This window comes from Bactrocera tryoni, chromosome 1 (genome assembly GCF_016617805.1).
Source record: "Bactrocera tryoni isolate S06 chromosome 1, CSIRO_BtryS06_freeze2, whole genome shotgun sequence".
NCBI classification, from domain to species: Eukaryota; Metazoa; Arthropoda; class Insecta; order Diptera; family Tephritidae; genus Bactrocera; species Bactrocera tryoni.
The window spans coordinates 42862592-42883408 of record NC_052499.1 but is presented as its reverse complement, the minus strand read 5'-3'; the positions used below and the strand labels follow the sequence as shown (position 1 = coordinate 42883408).

Genomic DNA, 20817 nt, shown 5'->3' with positions numbered 1-20817 from the left:
ATCCGGCTGACTTTACCTCTATAAGGATTGGTTTTACACCTTGACATTTTCCTGGCTTTGATTCTTGCAAGTTGCAAGAGGGTTAAATGTCTGCTGCAATCTCCGAACCCTATTCCTTCCCTTACTTGTTTTTATAAAGTATTTGTAGTGTCTCAGCTTAAATTCAAAAAAAGTTATTGAAAACTGCAACGGAGATTTCAAAACTAATTGTGAAAATTTAATTGTTTTCTAAAATAATACAAGGTATTCTGCAAAGCCACGAAATTAGTTTTGCAACAGTTTTTACTGTAAATCATTAAACTAGTTACTTACGCTTACAAATTGTTATGAAGGTCTAGAAATGCTTTCGAATAGTAAATGTCAGGCGCGTCGTATATTTGATATTTGGGTTGAAGCTTGTGCTTTCGAGTCTGCGAGAGCTGAGCTCATATGCTTTAACATATGTACATGCATATGTGCATATTTGGAAATGTGAGTGTATCTCTGTGAAACCTGTGCTAACCATCACATTTGTTCTCCCTCACTTTGTGTAAACAGTAAAATTTAGATGGAACGATGCACAGATTGGGGTTATTGTTTAACTTTTCTATTGGTCAATAGGTTTGTAGAGAAAGCTAATGTATTAGATATCTTTCGTTTTAAATATTTAAATATTGATTTCAAAACGAACAACAGCTAAACTTTATTGAAAAAAAAGTGTTGCTAAAAATTCAACATTATTTGTTTGCCGAAATCGTGGGTGGATAACAATCAAATTTGGTGTCTATTAACTTATTATTGCTCATACTCACCGAGCTCAATATGCAATCTCACATGTCACCAATAATATATAGTATAAGGAGCAAAAGCTCAACTGGATTTCGAAAATGCTGATATTAGATATATGGGGAAGAAATGATTTCATCCATTTAGGCACAAACATATATGTACTACTTATTATGACTAAACAAGCTTTTCATTTTCATTGAGATAATTCAAATATTGGACGATATATCCAGCACAAAAAAGTCACCCGAAAGTTCGAAAATCTTCTTTATATTAGGTGCATACATATGGGGGCTAGTGGGAAGTAATAGACCTAATTCAGCATCTTTTATTCAAAAGTATTATTTGTGCAAAATTTTGTAATGGATGTGCTAATATAAAGCTTGATTTGTGTAGGTAGTGTGGATAGGAGAGAATCAGGATGGAATTTAAAATTATGTTATATGGGAAGCAGGCGTAGTTGCAGTTCTATTTTCAAAATTAATCATAAAAACGTCAAGATAATGTGATGTACCGGTTTTGTCACTGAATCTAATAGATCTTTAGGACAACTTTATTTCACCTAAATGTGAGAGGTGACATCAGCTCATCGCCAAATTCTAACCCTGCTGCGCCTTGGTAAAATCTTCGTATCATCCTGCGTAAAATTTAATGCCCTGACGCATTTCATTATTGGTTTATCGGCGGGGTTATCATTCGATTCTCTCAATCATATTCATACTGTCGATAAGGGTTCTTGTAAGATCTGGTTCTAAGCGAAATTTGCGTAGTGGCTTTACGAGATATGCAATAACAAGCCATGTTTAGAGTGACGGGAGTATCAGCCGTTGGGTATACACTACGCGTGCAGGAAGCTCAGGCAAGTGAGGAAAGTTCTCTGAGCGCCATTCACTTGGAAGCGACTCAGAAACGATTATTTTACATATGGCGCGGCTGGCGTCACGACTTCCGGTTTCCAGGACCAAGCATCCTTTGGGTAGCCAAAACACAGCGTTTGAAGGCGAGCACATGTGATGGCGAACATTCCTTCCTAGGGTTGTGCGCTGCTAGCACCACTATGTACGTAAAACACCCCAATGAAAAAGCTCAGAATGACAGTGTGCTGTTGTAAACTCCGCAATAACCGCGTACCCGGACCTCAATTAGCTTTTAGGTGATTCATATTAAACGCTGCGTGAACAAAAATTATAATCTCTAAGGTGAAACGTTACTGCAAGAGTCTCTAAAAAGGAATCTCTGCCAATTTTAGAGAGGTAAGACTCTAAAAATGTTTCTTTGTTTTTTCTAAAGAAAGAGCATACTTTGGAAATTTTCATGCTTTCTGAATACAAATTTTAAGTGCTTGATGACTCGATTTCAGTCATTACAAACTTGGACTTGAAAAATGTTATCTCACAATTGAGACAAGAGAAAATTGCTTACTTCTGGGCGCAAACTGACGCCATTTTTCGCCTCTTACAGGTAGTCATTTCTTTATTAACTATGTGTTCAGTTTATATGGCAGCTATATGCTATAGTCAACGATCTGATCAATTTCTTTCGGAGATTATATTGTTGCTTTAAAAATAATATATACTAAATTTCTGTGAATATCTTGTCAATGTGAAAGGTTCATACAAGAACTTTTTTTACCGATCGTTCACTTGTATGGCAGCTTATACATATTAACCGATCTGATAAATTTCTTCGGAGATAACATTGTTGCTTTAGAAAATAATATATACCAAATTTTGTGAATATATCTTGTCAAATGTCAAAGTTGTGTCTACAAGAAATTGATACCGATCGTTCAGTCTGTATGGTATAGTTAACCGATCTGACCAATTTCTTCGGAGATTACATTGTTGCTTTAGAAAATAATATGTACCAAATTTCGTGAATATATCTTGTCAAATGTGAAAGTTATCCATACAAGAACTTGATTCCGATCGTTCAGTTTGTATGGCAGCTATATGTTATAGTTAACCGATCTGAACAATTTCTTCGAGATTACACTGCTAGTTCCTTAGAAATAATCCATACCAAATTTCGTGAATAGATCTACAAATGTGAAAGTTTTCCATACAAGAACTTTAAAATGATGTTCGCAAAATTTCAAAACGAAATCTTAAAAACTGAGGGACTGGTTGGTATATATGTATATATACAGACGGACAGCCGGATAGACAGACAGACGGACATGGCTAAATCGACTCAGCTCAACATACTGATCATTTATAAATATACTTTATAAGGTCTCCGACGCTTCCTTCTAAGTGTGTTCTCTTAAACTTCGTGACAAACTTCTAATATACCCTGTCTAGGGTATAATAAGAGAATACACACACCATACTTTTCTATCTTTTGACTTATACACGTAATTAATAATTTTTTTTCATAAGCTCTTTCGATAGCACTTGTTTTTAATTTTGAGGCTTTTAAAATGTTGAAATATTAAAATTGCCACGAAAATTGTAACCCAGAAGGCAGCGTTGGATTTCACAATAAGCTGAGTCGATTTGAAATATAACCGTTAGTCTCTCCATTTGTTTCAATATTAACATACAACGAGGTTTTTGTTTTAAATATAGATCGGGAAATTTTAATTTTGAAATTTTCGTCATTTTCTGAAGCCTCATATACAAACTTCTATAAAAGTTCACAGCTGCTGGCGTACGCAGATGATCTTGATATCATTGGTCTCAACAACCGCGTCGTTAATTCGGCTTTCGCCAGCCTGGATAAGGAAGCGAAGCAAATCGGTCTGGTAGTGAACGTGGGCAAGACAAAATATCTCCTGTCATCAAACCAACAGTCGGCCAAACTCTTTAAGTCACTCACATCCCGATCCTGCTATGTTGTGTAGAGGCATGGACGATGACAACATCGGCGTTGCGAGTTTTTGAGAGAAAGGTTCTGCGGGAGATTTATGGTCCTTTGCACATTAGCAACGGCGAGTACGGCAGTCGATGGAACGATAAGATGTTCGAGATATACGACGACATTTGACATAGTTCAGTAGAAGAACCTGGCTACACTTGGAATCTCCAATTGGCAACAAACAGCGAAAAAGAATAACGACTAGAGCGTTGTTGTAAACTCGGCTATCACCGCGTAAGTGGCGTCTACGCCAATAAAGAAGAAGAATATTTTCGGTACATTAACTAGTTTCTTGGATTCCAATAGCCATGACAGAAAAAGTTGGCCCAGGTGAAGCCTCTATTGTTGAACGTTTTAAATACTAAGAGTATACTTTCAGTTGTGGACCAAATTTTAAGATCTTAGAATAAAGTAAAAAATAAAGTAAGCATTAATTTACTTAGGAATGAAAAACATTAAATAATTCGACATTGCTTAGTCATAGCTATGCACTCACACATAGAAATCTATCTGTGTATATTCATACATGACTTTCTGTTTCAATTCAAGTGGCAATTGCCCGCAATAAAGTTGTAGCCCAAACCACGAACAACATTAGCAGCAACAACAACAGGCACATACACACGAGCACATCTGTTTGTGCCTCTTGTGTGCAACTTAACATTGGCTCAATATGAAAATAGCTCCAGTTAACTTGTTGTCCGGCAGTTTACCGCGGCTGTTGTTGTTGTAAATCTTCATGCATCTCTTGCTGGAAGCACCGCACTCGAGCGAAGGTTTTTTGACACTCAACAAATCAACACGAATAACAAATTTTTTCCACGCTTCTCGGCTTTGCAGCCAAAAACGAAGCTAAATGCATGTTTGTATGTATGAAATAATAAATAGGTGAATTCCTTAAATATGTCTTTGCTGCTTTGTTGCCCTTTTAATGACACACGCGCAATATTTTCTATATTTATGTACATACATATACATACATATACATACATATAAGCGTATATGTGCGTATCCTCGTTAATTATAATAATTATTGTTGTTATTTGTGCTACTTGCGCACTGTTGTTGTTGTTAATTGCTGTTGCGTCCACAAAAATCAGCCTTCATGCGCACAAGTCAAAGGTTCGCTCTCTTTGTTGGCTCTTTCAAGTTGCTCTTCATTTCGTTCGGCTGTGCTTGTGTTGTTGTTGCCATGCATTGCTTGTTGTCCGATCGCTTTTGCGCTTTGCTATATCGCCAAAGTTCAATTACAAATTTTAATGGCATTTTAGTTAAGGCAAAAGTTCGAAATTTCGGTTACTTTTGGGTTTTTTTCGATTTTTTTTTTGCCTTTTTGGTTTTTGTATTTCTTCTGCAGTTGTTGGCATTTGTTGTTGTTGCTTCTGCAGTTGCCTTGTATGAGTTTCAAGTGTTAATGGTCGAACGTCAATTGTTGCAATGCGCATCAGTTTTTTGGAATCATATAAATTACAGTTGTGGCCGTTGGTTTGGCATCAGTTCGTGACTTGCTCTTCCCTACAAAGCTTCCTTTACCGCTATAGAGTGCACGCTTCCGGTGGATTAAGAGGCAGTGTTATACAGTTTGGAATACTTTGAACATTTTCTTTAAAGGATTTGCAGCCTTTAATTTGTTTGTGTTTTTGTTTATTGTGCATAATGCGTGTATTTGTGTTAGTGAGCTGCTTGATTGCGGGCGCTTTGGCGCGTCCTGAGGCGCCGCTTGCAGGTTATACCTACAATGGATTACTGCAAAGTTAGTGTTGACCAAAAAAATTAAAATATGCAACTGAATATTTGAAAATATATAATATTTTTGAGCTGCAAAAATTAAATATATGAAACAAAACTTGGAAAAATAGAATTTCCCTTGTATAGTGAATCAAATAAATCCAATTCAAGATTATGCTTCAAATACGTCGATTAAAAAAGTAAATCGATAACACTGCTCAAATCTGCAAAATATAGATTAGTTTTAAAAATTGTTTCGAAAACAGAGTTGTCATATCAAAAAAATAAATTTCAAAAATTTTGTTAATTAATTGGCTTTTTATGATAATACATAAGATTGAATTTGGTGATCTATATAAATGAAAAAAAATAAAATCTGAGGCCAAAGTAATGTCTGAAGTCAAAATAAATTTTTTAAATATTATTATTTTTTATAATATAAAAAGTCTAGCCCATAAATTGTGTAAAATATTTATTTAAGAATTAGAAAAATTGAAATCTGTAAAAATCTGAAATGAATTTTAGAGATTGGAAATTATTAATTATTTTTAACTAAAAATTTTTATTTAATAAAAGTAAACAAATATAATTTTTAATACTTTTGAATAGGTACTGATTTTTAAAATAATCGGTTTTAAAATTAAACATTTTGAAAAAGGTTTTTTATATACTTTTTTAATATTTTTAAATGTAAAGAGATTAAAAAATAATTGTTTAACAAACAAGAGAACATTTGTTTTCCAAAATAATAACTGATTTAATAATATTTTATGCAATATCTCACCTTTTCAAGAAAAAGTTCATTATAACTGCAAAACAAAAAAAAAACCGTTAGAAATTTTGAATTTATTAAAAAAATCAAATCTTAGAGCCGCTAATCACCGACACACTCTTTGTTGCACTTCCAGATCCCGCCTCACTGCACCAGCAGCTGCCCTCCGAGCATGCCTTTGGCAACTTTGCCGCACCACCACCGACCACTTATGGCACACCGCTCGCCGGTGAGCCCACATTGAACAACATTGAGCAGCCAGCCGAAGCAGCCGGACCCGAAGATGTCAATCAGCAGCAGTACCAGGCGGTTCAACCACTACCACTCGATCAGCAAGACTCCTACAATGCCGCCTACCAACAGTCGAGCATAGCACAAGAGGGCGGTTACCCTTACGCACCACAGCCGACCACTGTGCACAAGCATGTGTACGTGCACGTGCCACCCAAGGATTTCGAGGATGAGGATGTGATCGAGACACGCGTGCGTCATGCCCCAGCCGCCAAGCAAAAGCACTACAAAATCGTTTTCATTAAGGCGCCAGCACCACCATCCATTCGTCCACCAGTTGTGCCACCACCACCACAAAACGAAGAGAAGACACTCATCTATGTGTTACACAAGAAACCCGAAGCCACCAAGGATATTGTTATACCCACAGCGGCACCAACCAAACCCTCCAAACCGGAAGTCTACTTCATCAAATACAAGACAAAGAAAGAGGAAGCTCCCGTCTATGGACCACCACCACAACAGCAAAATGATAACAACAATGACAATGGCAATGGCAACAACAACTTTATCGCTGCCGATATGGATCCTCGTCATGCTGATTTGCCTGCCGCTGAGTATGGCGCTCCTGCAGCTGATGAGTTCGCTGCTGATCTCACTGCGCCACTCACTACCATTCAGCCTGCCTTGGAGTCGGAGCAGCCGCAATCGCACGACCAACAGCCACAGTTCGTAAACGATTTGCCCGCCGATGCCTTTGACTTGCCAACTGCATTGCCCTTTGCCGCCGGCGAGCAGCCACAGCCCACCGTCCAGGCGCCCAGCAATCAATACTTGGCTCCGGAACCCATGGCACCCATCGTGGTGGAAGAGCCCACTCACTTGCCATCGTCCAGCTATGGACCACCCAGCAACCGCTTCTTTCTGAAGAAGAAGTAAACGGTGTTGGTTGTTAAACAGTAAGCAGGAGCATCGGAGCGCTCCAAAAACTAGTAAAATTCCACAAACATATATAGTATAATAGTCATCGAAAGCGAGAATGGAGGAAAGAAGAACTCTGTTCATCAGTTGGCCATTCAAACACACACTCATACGCGTCAACACATAGCACATGTTAAAATTTAAATGCACTCAACATACCTACACATACGCAAAACATACATACAAACGCATTAAATAATTTTGTTTGATTTTGTTTTATGTTTTTTAATTAATTTTAATGTTTATGAAGTTTTAGTAAATAATAAACGAATTTGTTATATAAATGAGACCGGCTGTGTTCACGCTTACGAAATGCTACAAAAGTAGCACAAAGTGAAAGGTGGTATTGTGTGGGAGGTTCAACTCAAAAGAAACGGAGAAATATCATCACTTTCAAAAAGCTTTTGGTCTCATTGTATCGGCTCTTGGCGAGTGCATTTCAGCGTTAAGCGATTATTTTAGATGAACTACACATAGCAATAATAGTTGGCAATTACATACTTTAGAGGGCGCTTTATCCACCAAGTGTATGAAGAAGGTCAGCCCAGTCCTTAGTGAACCGAACTTTAAACTTCTTCATCAGGAGTTTTTCCAATTCTTTCACAACTAGTATATAACGAAATATTAATTTTTCTCCTTTGTTCTTCGGAGAACACATAAGATTTCTTCATTTTGATTGATTTTTGGTTTTTCTACTGTGATCAAATTGAAATTTTTAATTTATACATCGCGTGTTTTTCGAATTGGTAAATTTTTTTCATTAAGTTGGTAGTACTGTTAGTATAGATGTCATTAGTTTAGCTTAGTCTTTGTCTCTGCTTAGTTTCACGTCAAAATATACATTGGAATTCGAGATATGCGTCGTTTTGTGAGGCTCTAAAAGTGAATTCAGCGATTTTTACTATGTCTGAATTTATGGAGCAAAGAAGTGCGATAATTCACCATATCATACTGCATTTGTTATTTGTGAGGGAGGATGGAGTCATGTGTAGAAGTTCACGCAAGTGAGGAAAGTTCTCTGATCGCCATTCACTTGGGAGTGGCCAGAAAAGATTCTCTTACACATGACTCAAGCAGCTCACAACTTCCGGTCTTTGACCAAGTATCCTCTGGGTAGCTTAAGAACATCCGTTCGAAGGCGAGCTAAAGTGAGAAGGCGAAACATCCCCTACATAGGGTTGTGCGCTGGGTTTGGGACCCGCCACGTAAAAAACTATACCAATGAAAAACTACCAACAGCCTCGGATGAGAAACCCCCCTTTTAATGACGATCATGGCAAACGAAATAAGGACTACGAATTGAGGGCATGCACCTGGAATGTCCGGTCCCTTAATTGGGAAGGTGCCGCTGCCCAGCTGGTTGATGTCCTCGTAAAAACAAAGGCTGACATCACCGCCGTCCAAGAAATGCGATGGACAGGACAAGGACAGAGACGAGAAGGTCCTTGTGACATTTACTACAGTGGCCATATAAAGGAGCGCAAGTTTGAGGGATTCGTGGTGAGAGAGAGACTCCGTCGCCGAGTACTATCAATCACTCCGGTGAATGAACGTCTAGCCACAATCCGCATCAAAGCGAGGTTCCTCAACATATCGCCCCACCCCGACGGAAGAGAAGGACGATGTGACCAAAGATGCCTTTTATGAGTGCTTGGAGCACACTTATGAGAGCTGCCCCCGCCACGATGTCAAAATCGTGCTTGTCTACTTTAACGCTAGGGTGGGCAAAGAAGGTATTTTGGCACTACGGTCGGTAAATTCAGCATCCACGAGGAAACATCCCCAATTGGGTTGAGGCTGATTGACTTCGCCGGGGCCCGAAATATTTTTATCTGTAGTACTAGATTCCAGCATAAGAAGATTCATCAAGCTACCCGGCTGTCTCCGGATCGAAAAACTACCAACCAGATCGATCATGCTGTGATAGACGGAAGACACGTCTCCAGTGTTTTAGATGTGCGTGTGCTCCGAGGTCCTAACATCGACTCCGACCACTATCTTGCTGCGGCTAAGATTCGCACCCGCCTATGTGAAGAAAAATACGCACGCCAACAATACTTATAGTTTGAAAAGTGATTCTTTTGTTTATTTCGAGTGTTATTCTATGAGTTGAATGCTTGTTTCTAAAACCGAACTGATGAGATGGGATTAACGGCTTTTCGTCTATTACAGAGTTTAATCTGTGATAAATTAAATTTTCATAAAGTTTTGAGATTTTTGAAAGTAGTCAAATCGGTCTATACGACGAGACTATATGAGGATCCTTTCTTGGCTTAGGTACCATAACAACATCGGCTTTCCAAAGGCTTGGAAAATATGTCAGACGTATTGTTGTATTGAAAATATAGGCGAGCCTCTAAACATTTGTATGGTAACTGCTTTAACACTTCTGCTGTAATTAGATCGAATGCAGCTGCTTTCTTAACTTTAATCTTTTTAATTTCACTTAAGTTCATAAATGGCGATTGCTGGAGTTCTTGCATGATCCTGTTAAATACTACTGAGGAATACGATTTTACTATTCTCATTTGGACGAGAGGCGAAAGGTATTAGCTCTATCACAAACACTTTAAGCCCCTTTATTGGAAGCAATTAATATCCACCATCATTGAAATGTGGTGAATGTTTCAGATATTTGGTACTTTTCCAGAGTAAGTAATCATCTTTTTTGTCAGCGGATAGTTGAGATAAATATTTATTAATTGACTTCTTCTTAAGGTTGGTTTTGAAGAGTGGTGAGAGTGTTTGTTGCTATTGCCGTCGTAACCATGATCAGACCGACACTTAATCCACTGTTGAGTAGTTTATCTCACGAATCTTATAAATTTAACAAAATTTCGCCCTACAAAAATTACAGTTCTTAATCTCGTCCCTGAGGTGATTTGAATCTAATCTACGCGAAAACTCTCTATGCGACTCTGATTTAGCACCATCTACTCGTCAGCATTGGAAATCTATTACATTACACAGCTGATTTAGACAGTACAAAGAGAAAAAATATAAACAAACAAATTCATTAAACGCAATGAATCTGAATTCACCTGAAAATCGACTTCCCAAATAAAAAAATGCGTTCATTATTTCCATTATATGGAATATACATATTCAAAAGAAGACGGCTTATATAACAAAATACTATATAAAAACGTTTTCTTTTGATAAATATTAAGCGATGTGAATTCTGGTGAATAATGGCAAAAACACCTTTTTTATCATCTGTTCAACGGTGAGAACGGGCTAGATTAGTGAAAAGATTAAATGTAATTTAAATTCTTCTTGTTGAATTTCTTTCGGAAATGTCTCGACTTCTAACTCTAGTTGTTTAGTTGTTGTGATTTTCGGACACTTTTTTTAGTCTGAAGTATTTGTTTGAACGAAGTTCGGTCCGTATTTTTATTTTACAGCTTCAAACTAACATCTCTTTTAATAACTGTAGCACTTAGTGTTAAATATAATGGGGAGTGATCAGAGTTTAGATCTAACCCACCTTCTTTTTTGATGAAATTTCGAGATATCTCCCTGGTTATAAAGGAGTTTATTACATCTAGTATTTTGTTGGTATGCTTAGTTGATCTAAAAATATAAAAAAATGTAATAAAGATGGTTTAATTTCATGTCTTCACTACAGTGATAAAAATTTTGGGTAGAACCATTCCACATTTAAATACTAAATATATTTTTATAGTCTTGTAACATGTTGCTACAGAGTATAAGAGTTCTGTTCACCTAACGGTGACTAGGGTAGATAAAGTGTTATATATTTGTGTATATAAAAATGATCAGGATGACGAGACGGGCTCAAATCCGGGTCCGACCGTCCCTCCGTGCAAAGCTGTAACTTGAGTACAAATTGAGATATCTTGTTGAAACTTGGTATGCAGGTTTCTTAGTATAAAAAAAATACGAGTTCGTAGATGAGCGTAATTGAACCATTACTACGCCAACAAACGCCATTAACCAATAACCTATAAAGTGCCATAACTAAGCACTAAATCAAGCCATAGAACTGTAATTTTACACAGGGGATCGCAGAAGCTAGATACACCTGTTAGGCGTGGTCGCGCCATTTAATAGATAAGTTTAATGTGCATAATAGGGTGATTCAAATTTTTTTTTTTTTTTTTCGTTTGGTACTCTGAAAAATAGGTTCCTAGACACCTCTAAGGAAGCCTATAAGTTTCATCATTCATCATATCTTTCAGAGTACCAAACGAAAAAAAAATTGTTTTGATCCACCTTAATATGCATTGATGTTTGACGATGAATATCTCGTAAACGCTTAACTTAATCGGAAAAACATAACAGACTATTTTTATAGAGCAGAAAATTTAATAATTTTTTTTCAAAAATTCAAAAATTAATCAAATATTGAGTTATTGAAGCATTTGGAACCACACATAAGGTGCGAAGTTGTCTACATATGTACTTGTAGATTCCGGAATTCAATCAGCTGAGATGATGCCATCGTTTTCCGAAGAAGAATAATTAAAAAGGTTAAGGAAGAGGATCCCAATTTGGATCTTTCTGTGATTCTGCCAAAAATTTCTTCGCTGTTCACTAGCATTTTTATTCGTTAATTTTTTATTCTTATTACAATTTTTGTTTTTCTTGTTTAACGAAACTTTTTGCCTTATTCGAGGCATTCAAATTCCTCGAACAGTAAGCATATTCGTGTGAGAAGCAACTTCTTTAACTTTAACTTTTAAATTTTTTTTTTTTATAATTTGCAATAGTTGGTTGTTATCTGACAACCTTTACCGAATTTGAAGTAATTGCAACTAATTCGCACGAATTTTTATTTACTGCTCCAATTATTTACTGAAAGTCTACAACTGAGGTATTCCGATCCAGTTTCATAATTTGAATTTCTCAATATTGCTTTTGCTCCGTATTTTTCACACCCACCCAATTGGCCGTGCCTCATTAGCAGCACTTCAAAAATGCTTTCGAACATTTTCGCCACTCACAAAAGGATGAGTAAATTTGCATACCAATCCAAGTGCTATTACATAACACGCAAAGTTTTCGTCTTGCCTTTATTGTGCTCTTACGCTTCTGCTTCTGCTTGGCAGGTGTTCATCACACTCTCGTTTACCGGCTGACCAGGCAGAGCCATAACAAGTTTCATTAAGCCCATGGCGGCAGCGGAGTCAGCCGTTGTCCGAAATACGAAAATAGGGTAACATGGAAGAAAAAAAAAAATGAAAACAATAAAAATGTTGACCAAAATTGTATTAGCCATGCTATATAAATGTAATGTGTGCATCGCAGGCGAGCTGTTATTAGGAATAGGCAACTAGCAATACTGACAATCATTTTAGCCACAATTAATTGCAGCAATTAACAGTTAAACGCGCAGCTATTAAACAAATTAAATGCTTAAACGTTGATGGGTTTACGCGGTTTCAATATGGGCCGATCAGCGCGTATTTTGTACTGCAACAACGTTGTTCGTGTGTAATAATTTGTTAGACCACGTGACAAATTAACAGACCAGTAACAACACGCATGCTTCTTCTGCACTTTTCACTCACTTCACAAAAGTTACAAAGCTCTGTTTTCACAAACTTGACCTTGCCGTGCTCACCTTTTTTCTTTTCTTATTTCTGTTTTTCTGTTTTCTATCAACACTTGTTTATCTCTTTGTTTGTTTCGTTTTTTGTTCACTTTCTTTTATGCTGTTCGGGCACTTCATCAATTTACCTTACAAAATTATCAAATTGTATACAAAAGTCTTTTTGTAAGCTTTGCCGACTCGCGGCTGCGTCTCCGCTTGCCTGGTCGGGCGAGGTTCCGTTATAGTTAATTTAGCTCTTTATTGTTGTGAATGATATGGAATATTTTGGGTGTTTTTTTTAAAGGAAATACAAATAAAATACGAGTAGTAGCATTTAGTGGTTTTGTGAATAAAAAGCCAATGTCAGACATTGTTTCCATTATTGGTGATCAAGTTCATCTCCTCAAGCTCCCGCTAGATTTGTGCAAAGGAAGTAACTACTTGAACTAAATCAAAATAGTTTTAGTTGACTTTTTCTTAAAAAATTTCAATTTAATATTGACTAATATGAAATCTAATAACTCAATTCTTCCAAATAAAAGAACCAATAAAAAATAATCTATTATTTTTTCAATAGATATCTTTAAAGAACTATCTCTCACTTTGTGCAAGTGCGGTAGAGTTTTATTATAGAAGTTTAGAAAGATAACTTTTCGCAAAGAAAACACTTTTCAGATTCAGTTTTATGACTGCTTCAGCGTATACTCTTTGATCACGTGTCAAAGATAGAAACCAGCAAAAAACGTGCAAAGAAGGCCTGTGTTCAAGCTCTATGTTAAGGTGCAACACATGAAACAGAGTATTGGAATCTAATCAATGTTATGCATATATGTATATACTAAATATATTCATACAGTGACGGACTGGTAATAGTTACATAGATGGGGAGTAGGTAAAGTTTTCGCCCAATTGTATCGATTTCAGGAAAAAAGATACACTGTCATGAGTAAAACACGCTCTTTCATTTCCATTGAGATCATAGAGTCAACAGAAAGTTCGAAAATCTTTGTATTAGTTATATGGGGGCTCAAAGAAATATTGATCCAATTTACTGTGGTGACACGCCCACTTTTAAAAATTTTTTTAGCATTTTTATATCTTAATTTATTTCTTAGTTTTGGCATTTTATAAGTTTTCGATTTCGGTTTTAGTAATAGTCCGGTTACGCCCATCTACTAATAATAGCTTTTAATTCTTACTAAGGAACGCGACCAAGACGTTTCATCAGGATATCTTAATTTTTACTCACGTCACAGTCAAAGACAGACAGGCACCCGGATTTTAACTCGTCACTTCATCCTGATCATTTATATATAAATACATATGTATATCCCTCGATTAGTTTTAGATGATATGTATCTATAACCGTTAGGTCAACATCACTATTATACGCTGTGGCAACATGTTGTAAGAGTATAAAAATATAAAAAACTTTAACTTCGGTTTCACTGAAGTTGTAAATTTAACGACAAGTTTACAGAATGCAAAATTTCAGGGCAATATCTCAAAACTGAGAGACAGGTTCGTATATAAGTATACAGGTGGAAGAAGAGACAGACAGACGGACATCGCTAAATTGACTCTGGTCGTCACGCTGATCATTTATTAATATATACATTATAGGGTCTCCGAAATTTCCTTATCGGCGTGGCAAACATCGTAGCAAACTTAATACTTTTTGTTCAGCGTTTACAGGACGGTCAAATGTTAGCACTGTTTTCATTACCGAAGTGCGAAATTTTGTCGTTTGAAACAATTTAAATAAAGTTGGATAAAAGCAGCTCGAATTATGGGTGCTACAAGTTAATGCAAAACCCTCGTAGGGCGAGTTCTTATCGGTTAGGAGCTGCTGAATCGCAACAAAGTCGATATATTTCTGAAGCGAATGATTACGAATAGAAACGGTACGGGTAAATAGTCAGAAGGTTTTGAATTGTGTTTGGAGTTGATATGAATTAATCTAGAGCTAGACTCCTGCGGCTCTTAATACGGACCTGCATAGTTAAGAACTTGTTTAAGGCCACGTTGGACCAATGGGAGGGGAATTCGTTCAGTACAACTCCAGTCAGCCCACACATAGCAACTGGCAGAAGCTCAGCCTGGTAGGGTTATTCTTATGCAGCCAAATTCTAGTCCGGCCCTGGCATAAAGTGACTACTACCGGTTTCTGTCTAAGGCTGATGATTTTGCTGGTATAAAATTCGGCTTAAGAGAAGCTTTTGAATTGTCATTTTACGTAAAAGAAGATTACCTTAAGTGCTGCATAAATATAGCTACTATTGGTTATATTTCGGTGCGATATTGGTTATATTATACTTGAGTATTTTGAGATGTTAGCACTTTTTGTTTGCCTTATTGTTCTGTCTTCATTTCCCACTTAGTTTAATTACTAAATGTAGCATCTTAAGTTCTATCCTGGACTTCAGTGGACTCTTCGAGCAAGTCCGCATGGCACCTGCGCATTCCGAAAATTGGCATAAAATTGTAGACAGCGAAGGGTTCGAGACCGAAATCACTATTGTTTCCAGGAGCATTGTATATATCGGATTTGATTCTTCCAGATGGATGGTAGCCAGCTCGACATTAAAAGTTATTAATTTTGTCTGCTGTTGACGTTCCAGTTACGAAACGATATCCCTATCTAGTGTAACTAATATTACTGAGAAAACAAATTTCCTTACGAGGTGTGTTCAAAAAGTATCGCGAATTTTGAATTTTCGCGGGTTACGTATATTCGAATTTCGAATTTTTTGTGGCGTTATGTTGGTACTCATGTCTCTCACTTATGCCGACAAGCTCGGCCATTTTGAATGTTCATTTAAGCAACTGCTTTGCTTGCACGTGTTTTGGATCGTATTCGATTTTTACCTATTCAAAAAAAATTGAACAAAGAACCTGTATCAAATTTTGTGTGAAAAACGAAATTAAGTGCGCGGATGCATTCCGAATGTTGACTGTGGCATACGGAGAAGCTACCTTGGACCGAAGCAACGTTTATCGATGGATGTTCTCAGAAGGCCGAGAAGATGTTAACGACGAATAGCGTGCCGGACGCCCGAGCACTTCAACAACAGACGAAAAAATTAATGAAGTGGAGAAAATGGTATTGGCCAATCGTCGAATCACCGTTAGAGAAGTTGCTGAGGTCCTAAACATATCCATTGGCAAGTTATGCGCAATTTGCGCGAAGCAATCCGCCAGAAACGCCCGGATTTGTGGAAGAACAAAAATTGACTTTTCCACCACGATAACGCCCCTGCTCACACAACGTTGCTTGTGCGCGTCTGTTTGGCCAAAAACAACACACTAATGATGCCACAGCCACCATATTCCCCATATCTGGCCCCCTGTGACTTTTTCTTGTTCCCTAAACTGAAAAGGCCCATGAAAGGACGACGTTACGCTTCTCTTGACGAGATAAAGACGGCATCGAAGGAGGAGCTGAAGAAGATAAAAAAAAATGTTTTTTTGAAGTGCTTCGAAGATTGGAAAAACCGTTGGCACAAGTGTATAATATCTCATAGGGATTACTTTGAAGGGGACAAAATAGATTTTCATGAATAAATAAATAATTTTTGAAAAAACACAAAATTCGCGATACTTTTTGAACACACCTCGTATATCTTAGTAACAAAACGTAGAATCTTTATCATGACTATCCCCTTGTTAATCTATCTTGCTCTTCAGGAATATTATGGAAAATTGAACTCACTGTACTAAAAATGCTCCGTATCAACACAAGTTAGGTCTGATTTCTGTAATTAATGCACCCACCATTTCCGAAGTAAACGTCTTATATCAGTTAAATATGTTTAAACAATCATTTAATTATGGTCCAGATATGATTCCCTCATGCTTTCTTAAAAAATGTGCCTAATATATATACCAATCCTTAACAAAACTATTTAATGCTTATCTTAAGCAAGGCTTATTTCCATCAGTAGGGAATAAGTGGTTCATAAATCCTTTGCATAAGAGTGGGTTAAGGTCATCCATTGAAAACTATAGAGGAATATCAAAGTTCTCAGTTATACCTAAACTTTTTGAAGCAATTATAGCAGAAGAAATAACCCTTTTCTTACTTATCAACCAATATTTCTAAAATGGGTTGCTTTTTATCTTAGTAATAGAACTCAACAGTTTATATGTAACGATACTGTTTCTGACCTTATTAATGTCCTTTACTATAAAAATCCTTTTTACATCTTTGGTAAGGCCTATACTAGAGTATGCCTCTGTTATATGGAACCCTAGTTATTAAGTCTAGAGTCCATTCAAAAACAGTTTTTACTCGTTGCCTTAAATCATTTTCATTGGGGTTTCAAGTTAAATCTTTCCTCATTTACTATTCGTTTAAAACTTATAAATCTACGCTCGCTAGTCGCAGAGAAATGCTGAAATGCTTGGTATATGTAGGTGGTAGGATGGTCTGTAGTCCACCTATGTTGTCTGATATTAATTTTAACGTTCCCGTTCGCGCAGGAAGTTTATACATTTACTTTTAAAAATTTCTAGAACAAATTTTGAGTTTAACGAACGATTCCACTGTATATGTCACGATTTCAATTCTCTTTCCAGCACATTTGATCTGACAGATTCACTTTTTACCACCACCAAAAAAATTTATTTATCTACTCTTACCAAGCAACATTTAAAAATAATAAATATAATATAATTCTTAATTTTGGCTGCTGAAATTTATATTTCTGTAGCTGAGCAACTTAAGATCGAAACGCTTAACACTCTCTTGCCTTTTATGACTTGGTTAATTCCGCTCGTTTGCAGATTGCACCCTTTGCGTCGGTTTGGCGGATATTTGTAATAATGATTTTTATATATTGGAAAGCTCAAATATGTTCAACTTTATTTATATTGGCTAGTCGGAAAAGTTTTTTCGTATTTTTAAATAAACTTCAACTTATTTTTTTCCAGAACGAAAGCGAGCGAACTTTTGATGTGCTTCACGAAGTGTTACAGCATCGCATTTCTTCATTACTTTCACTCATTTTTGAACAGCTGTAACTTTTTTCAACTTTCCCGAATTTAATTTTTTTTGGTTTTGGTTAAATGAAACTTAAAATCTCACCTTTAAGGTATGACACAATGTGAAGGAATTTGTATGGAAATACATGTCTATTTGCTAAGACAAAAATATCCATATAAACACATTTTATGAAGCTGGACCATTGGAAAGTGGAACCAACAGCCTTTTGATCCTTTTTCTGACACGTATGAGCATATTGCGATATTATAGTTGTGGTAACCGAATAATGTGCCCACTAAATTTCTTTTCGAATCTAGCATAACCTTCGGTACGCAAGCTTTGTTTAATCGCATGGTTCATATTCAACAATAAAATGTCATCATGTGTTGTTCGTTTAGAACCATTACATTTCTCCAGTTTTAGAAGAAAGTTTTTTCTTGCATATTCCGCCTAAACTTCGTTTCCAGGCTTACTTTGGCTGTAGTAGCTACTAACGATAGATGTGTTGTTGTGAGCTTGGCGATACTCGTTTGTTGAAACTTACTTGTTTGTGGATCTTGGCTAAAAACAATAGTGTAACGATGGCACAGCTTCCATATTTTCCAAAATTTCCAAAAATAAAGACAACCTTACAGTGCTGTCGTTCTACAATATATGTAAATGAAAATCACTGAAAGAGCTTAATGCTATCCCAAAAATCGAGTTTGGGAAAAGTTCGACCTCCGAGGGATAAGAAATTTTTTTTGCGGAAGTTCACAATAAATTCAGATTTTTAAAATAAAAAATATTTCCACACATTTCACCTTAATACTTCACTGTATTCACGGCCGTGAATGGAAATTGAGGAGGGTGGAGTTATAAAAATGATGTAAACAAAAACACTCGACAAAGAACATTCAACGCGTGCCACACGTGCTCTACCGACAGCAGTGAAATGGCGCCAATTTCGTGATTCGGCGCAGTAGCGCCAGCAACATGTTGCAGCAACATGCGAATGTATAGGCACATAAAAAATAAATAACAAGACATAAGAGACTTTCAGACTAAACAAAAACTGTGATGAATTATCTGTACAGCGGGGGGTGTGCTCTGTGGCAACACTGGGACCGTCTGTCCCACACACTAGCCAAAATTCGACGGTGTTAACAAGCACAACGCAGCCTTTGCTCTTGTGTGGCAACATAACGCACAACAACATGCTGCAGCCGTGGCGTTAGAACGAACACAGGCGATGACTGCCGACTGCTTGGCTGTTGATTAGCGGCAATGCCTGCTGTGAATTTCCACACAATGGGGCAGATCAGTTGGTGTTTACGTTTCACGAGCGAAACGTGTGGCACGCGCCGTGTCTTAAACCCCGTTCAAACTGATAATAAATCTATCAATTTCATGGTAAAATAATATTTTGTGGCAGCGAACCAGAGTTGTATATAAAGTGTTGATGGGTGGCAACAACTGAACTATATCGGTGTTTTATTATAGACGCGGCTATTATCTACCGTTAGTGTGCTCATAACGGATGTGTTTCTATGCGGAAACGGAAGTTATGCTATAGCAGCGTGTAGGGAAACCGAGCGCCGCTTGCATCACACATTCGTGCTGCTTTGCTCGCCACAGTGTCGCGTAGTGCGCGCGTATAAACGACGGAAGTGTTAAACCGGTTAAGTGCAGTGTTTACGTTGAAAATTGCGGCGAACGAAAATCAAGGTAGAAATGTTGCGCATACGCCTAGTAGGGCTGTAACGCTTAGTTTGCCATATTGCAAAGGAAAAGTCGCATTTCGACATACATTTCTTAACTAAAAATGTAAAAATTATTATTTCTGTAAATTTTGGCTTTTTTCTTGCGGCGCGTGTTCGTATATTCCCGCTAGATAGCATATTTATGTGAATATAGATTAACAAAGCCTTACCACAATTCGCAGTGCAGTGTTAACACGGCTGTGTACTTACAATTTAAAGTGAAATAATGAACATCTATATTTTAATAAATGAATACAACAAGTGTTGCATGAATGAGCGCAACAAAGTATTGAAAGCCGTATCAAAATCAATGAAGTGCTGCAAATAAATAACGCTGGCAATAGCTCGAACTTTGAAATGATCCTCTGGGATTTGCAAGGGCGGAGGATCTAAAAACATACATAAATATATTCCTATGCAGTCACATATGCGCATTCGTTGCATTTCATTTTACATTGGTATCCGTGGTATTATAAAGAGTGTAGTGGTGAGTACATTCCTCTAAGTGTGTGTGGAAGTGTTAAAAATGCATTCATATTTGCCTGATTGCTTTTTATGGCATTTTTAATACACCACTTCCTTTCATTGCGACACTCAATCAGTGCGGCAACATTTCTACATTATCGATTCATCAGTTATGCGTTGGTTCATTCAATAGAAATCACAGTTGATGTGTCATGCAGTTTTGCTGCTGTTTCTGAGGGTATTGGAAAAGAAATTGAAGGGAAATAAAACATACTAAAATAAACTTTATTTGATTAAAAGTTGTTTACAGTTATGATTAACACTTTTTAATAACTAAAAACGTGGTTTTGCGACTATCGTTGTCCCTTGATTCACTGGCATTGCGTTGATGTTATTTAATGCACTGTAACTTTTAATCAGTTTCATTTTATTAAAAACATAGAATCAATCAGGAAGTTTTCTATTACTGTAGCATCGAATATGCCTCGTGATAGTAGGATATAGCTTGTGACAAAAAAGTACGAAAATAAAATTCTCCAGGTAAATAATATTTCAAAAAAATGTACCTTCCTAAGTTAGTAGGACTGTCCTTAATTACTATGCCAAATATGAGAGTTACCTGTCAACCACTTTGTTTATAGCAGCTGCCTAAGTCTGTACATCTTAGTAGTTTGTTGCGATTTTTACAATGGATAAAAATGTCGAGCAAAGAATCTGTCTCAAATTTTGTATT

At 36.8% G+C, this 20817-nt stretch overlaps 2 protein-coding genes across 2 annotated transcripts in view; both read left to right on the top strand.

The window, feature by feature from the left end:
• Window positions 1-5280: 5280 nt before the first annotated feature.
• On the top strand, window positions 5281-7294 carry LOC120767021 (extensin-like). The gene is made up of 2 exons (XM_040092853.1): window positions 5281-5377; window positions 6261-7294. The coding sequence occupies exons 1-2, from the start codon at window positions 5281-5283 to the stop codon at window positions 7292-7294; spliced, it is 1131 nt and encodes a 376-aa protein (XP_039948787.1).
• A 5925-nt stretch (window positions 7295-13219) lies between these two features.
• Window positions 13220-20817, top strand: part of LOC120768043 (RYamide receptor) — a 368160-nt gene continuing 360562 nt past the window's right edge. The window contains exon 1 of the mRNA XM_040094594.1: window positions 13220-13326. The gene's annotated coding sequence lies outside the window, so the exon portion shown is untranslated. The remainder of the gene's footprint in view (window positions 13327-20817) is intronic.